At 38.6% G+C, this 3,649-nt stretch overlaps 1 protein-coding gene across 2 annotated transcripts; it reads left to right on the plus strand.

Moving 5' to 3' along the window:
• The first annotated feature begins 281 nt into the window (after window positions 1–281).
• Window positions 282–3,024, plus strand: LOC127250008 (uncharacterized). 2 transcript variants are annotated; one of them, XM_051273148.1, is made up of 2 exons: window positions 282–1,779; window positions 2,755–3,024. In XM_051273148.1, exon 1 carries the CDS (start codon window positions 507–509, stop codon window positions 1,770–1,772), a length of 1,266 nt encoding a protein of 421 aa, XP_051129105.1. In that variant the 5' UTR covers window positions 282–506; the 3' UTR covers window positions 1,773–1,779; window positions 2,755–3,024. The 2 variants fall into 2 exon arrangements, with proteins under 2 accessions (XP_051129105.1, XP_051129104.1); XM_051273147.1 differs by having other exon boundaries at window positions 2,774–3,023.
• Window positions 3,025–3,649: the final 625 nt, after the last annotated feature.

Here is a 3,649-nt window from a genome sequence, read left to right on the forward strand (position 1 = left end):
AAAGCGAAAAGAATAGAGGAGGTATATAAAATTGATTTGAATCTATTTTGGAAATATACAAAACCGGCCCGGGTGGGTCAGACTCAGGTCATGTCATGTGTAAGTTCACCAGTAATTTAAACCCACCAGATGCTTCCAAGAACCAATATCCAGTCGTTCCTGGCTTTGACCATGTTGCCACGTGTTCGATTTCTATTGGACGAGAAAAAAGGGCCCCACCGCCACAATACTGTGCTTGCTATTTATATGCGCCCTTCACTATGCCCAGTGGGGCATAAACGTCTCCTCCGATCCCCAACTAACACCAAACCCTAGCTAGCTAAACAACTTCTTCTTTCCTCCGACCTGGTCTGGCCTACGTTTGGCGTTTTCCGTTGCTGTGGTTTAGGTGACGGTACAGTATTTTTTTGCTCTGCTTTTTGTGTGTGTTTCTGCAGTTGATCGAGTGTTTTAGGTGAAGTTTTGTGCTGTAAGGATACTAGTGAGTGGTTACATGATCATCGGTCATGGCATCCGCATGCGTGAACAACATTGGAAGGACGCCGGAGAGTTTTCTGGACTGTACTCCGGCGAAGTTTTCGTCGTACGGGTGGCTGAGTCCGAGAATCTCTATTAGCCGTGAGTTTCCGGAAAAGGAGGGAGTGAAAGGCTCCGTCACTATGCCTTCGCCGAAGAATCTATTGTTGCCTGACGATGTGGAGAAAAGTAAGCCGGAAGGAGCAGATCCGGAAAGCTCTGCTAAGGATTTTGTGGATTTTGAGTTCCGTCTCGAAGATCCGGTTACAATGCTCCCCGCCGATGAGCTCTTCTCCGATGGTAAACTTGTACCGTTGCAGTTTACGAACATGCGGAACACGATGACGCCAGCTTCCGCGTCTTCTGACGTTAGATCTCAGGTGACGCCTAAATTTCGCCATAGATGTGAAATATCGTCAACAGATCCGTACTTGTTCTCGCCAAAGGCACCGAGATGCTCGACTCGGTGGAAGGAGCTTCTAGGCTTGAAGAAGATGTACCAGACCAACAATTCAAAGCAGGAGGATCTGAAAATGGCGGTGGCATCATTATCCTCTCATCGGCATAACAGAAATGCAGCCAGAAGCCTGAAACATCTTCTGAACCGTAGCTCGAAATCCCCGTTAATTACATCCACCGATTCATCTTTAAGCCTTCCACTGTTACCTTTAAAGGACTCTGAGAATGAATCGGTATCAATATCCTCTAGACTTTCACTTTCGTCCTCTTCGTCCGGCCATGAGCACGACGATCTTCCTCGACTTTCACTCGATTCAGAAAAACCAAAATCCGTTGCTCGGAACACTCACCAAAACACTAATTCTATTTCCAGAGTTCGCTTATCCAAGCATAAGTCGACGAAATCGTCGGAAAACGCTACAGCCAACACTCGAGCTGGCCGGAGTCCGATTCGAAAAGCTCCTGAATCAACACTTCCTGTTCGAGGCGTTTCAGTGGATAGTCCTCGAATGAATTCCTCCGGAAAAATAGTGTTCTACGGCTTGGAAAGAAGCTCCAGCAGTCCGAGCTCTTTCAATGGCGGACCAAAGCATAGACATCGTGGAATGGAAAGATCGTATTCAGCTAACGTCCGAGTCACTCCAGTTCTCAACGTTCCAGTTTGTTCACTTCGAGGCTCGTCCAAATCTGGTGTTTTCGGTCTTCCTTTATTCTCTTCCCCGCAGAAGAAAGAATCCGGCGGTTGCGGTGGAGTCGGAACCAAAAACCAGTCCAATCATGGCAGAAACCGCACCTGAAAGTACTGTGAGTAGTAATTTCTTTACAACTGCAGTAATTAACTCGCTTTTTTCTTCCCTAAGGCCTACACACTGTGGATCCTAGAGTAATGTTCGTTTTCAAAGTTCTACGGCCTATAGCCTTTTCTTCTTTGAACAATATAATCGTTTTCTATTTACCACCATATGTACATATTCAATCATTTCTCCCCTGTGTTGCTGAATCCAAACCTAATGCTGAATATCCTTCACTTTTTCGTTGCTTTTGTTTACCGGAAAGTTTTTGTGGAATCTCTCCTCCTTTTTTCTTCCACTTTTCAGTTCTGGATTTTAGCGATAGCATGAGGACATTGTTAGCTCTTGTTCTTTGCTCACGCGCCCCACGCGCGTGCGGTTGCAATTCTGTTGACCCACAGTTTTCCGACTGTAACGTAACATGAGATCCATGGCATGCATTTCGTGCTCATTCACTGTTGCATTAGTTGTGCTCTATTTTTTTTAATTTTAAATTTTTTTATATTATTTGGACCATCAATCTGATCCCAATTCACAAGTCCCTTCCCTTGTCCTTTTTTACATTTGAAATTTAATTACCATAAAGTAAGCAGAGGTAATAATTTACATTGCCTTTGTGTTAGATAAATGAGTAAATTCTAAATTGCGATAAACTAGTCTATTTTATGGTTGCAGCAGCATATCTTTATTGCCTGAAATTAAATATCTGAGTCTGAGTGAAGTGTTGCTTTCACTCCTCCATTGACCAGATCTCGAGCATTAATTTGCAATAGCTACTCGTAGTTTTTTGTAATTATAAATTCTGGTATTGCTTGGTGTGCCATTAACTGCTCTTTGAATGTGCTGCTATCAACCGGGTCGGGTCGCCTTCTTCTTTGTTACAGGTGTTTTTCTTTTTCACATATTTTGAATTTTAATTTTTTAAATTTTATTTTAAATAATGAAGCCTTTCATTATTACCATTATATATATATATATGTATATATAGTTATTGACGACATCTCCAGCTGGTCAGGTCAGGTCAGGTCAGCTTCTAACGGTTGACAGGTGGCTGTTCAAAGGCATTTGGATCAATCAATGAATGTGAGATTGATGGCTTGGGAACAGGGAGCAATGTCTCTATATCAACACTATAGATTCACCTGTCCCTATCATTCATTACTCAATAAAAATATATATATATTTTAAAAATCTATACACACAACACAACGTAGTTCAAGGTAAATGGCAGTAGTAATTTTAAATTGAAATTTATAAAATAAAAATTTTGAATTGAAATAATGATATAATATGATATAAACAGGTGTTTTGAATGTGAAATAGATTTTTAATTTAATATTTTTTATAAAAAAATAACATTGGATGAATAACAAATTTTGGGAAGAATCCCCGGAATAAACACAGTCTAAACTAAGGTCACAATGCCCATGAAATCAAATCAACTACCAACAAATTCTGGGAAGAATTGATACAATTTTATTCCATAATTTATAAAATAAAATAAATCTTCTTTGATAAATCCCATGTTTGCCATTATCTATGGGTGTGTTTTGTTTGGAGGATTGAGAATGATTTACAATATTTATATAATTTTTTTTTCAAAAAACATCAAATTAACTAGTTATTTTTTTTTATATTATATTAAAAATTAATTTTATATTTAAAATATCACATTAATATTTTATCTATATCGCATTATATTATATTTCAATTCAAATTTTTTACTATTTAAATATCAATTTAAAATTCAAACCTCCATCAAACACACCTTAAGGAGTGTGTTTACTTGTCAGGTTTTACACCTGATTTTACTATTTTTTTTTCTCTTAAAAAAACATCAAATTAAACATCCAATTTTTATTTATTTTATTACATTCAAAATA

Source organism: Andrographis paniculata, unplaced genomic scaffold, assembly GCF_009805555.1.
Source record: "Andrographis paniculata isolate CXL003 unplaced genomic scaffold, ASM980555v1 Contig36END, whole genome shotgun sequence".
Taxonomy (NCBI): Eukaryota; Viridiplantae; Streptophyta; class Magnoliopsida; order Lamiales; family Acanthaceae; genus Andrographis; species Andrographis paniculata.

What these genes read in the sequence shown, in the direction of transcription:
- LOC127250008 (XM_051273148.1), top strand. Translation starts at nt 507, where the DNA reads ATGGCATCCGCATGCGTGAACAACATTGGAAGGACGCCGGAGAGTTTT.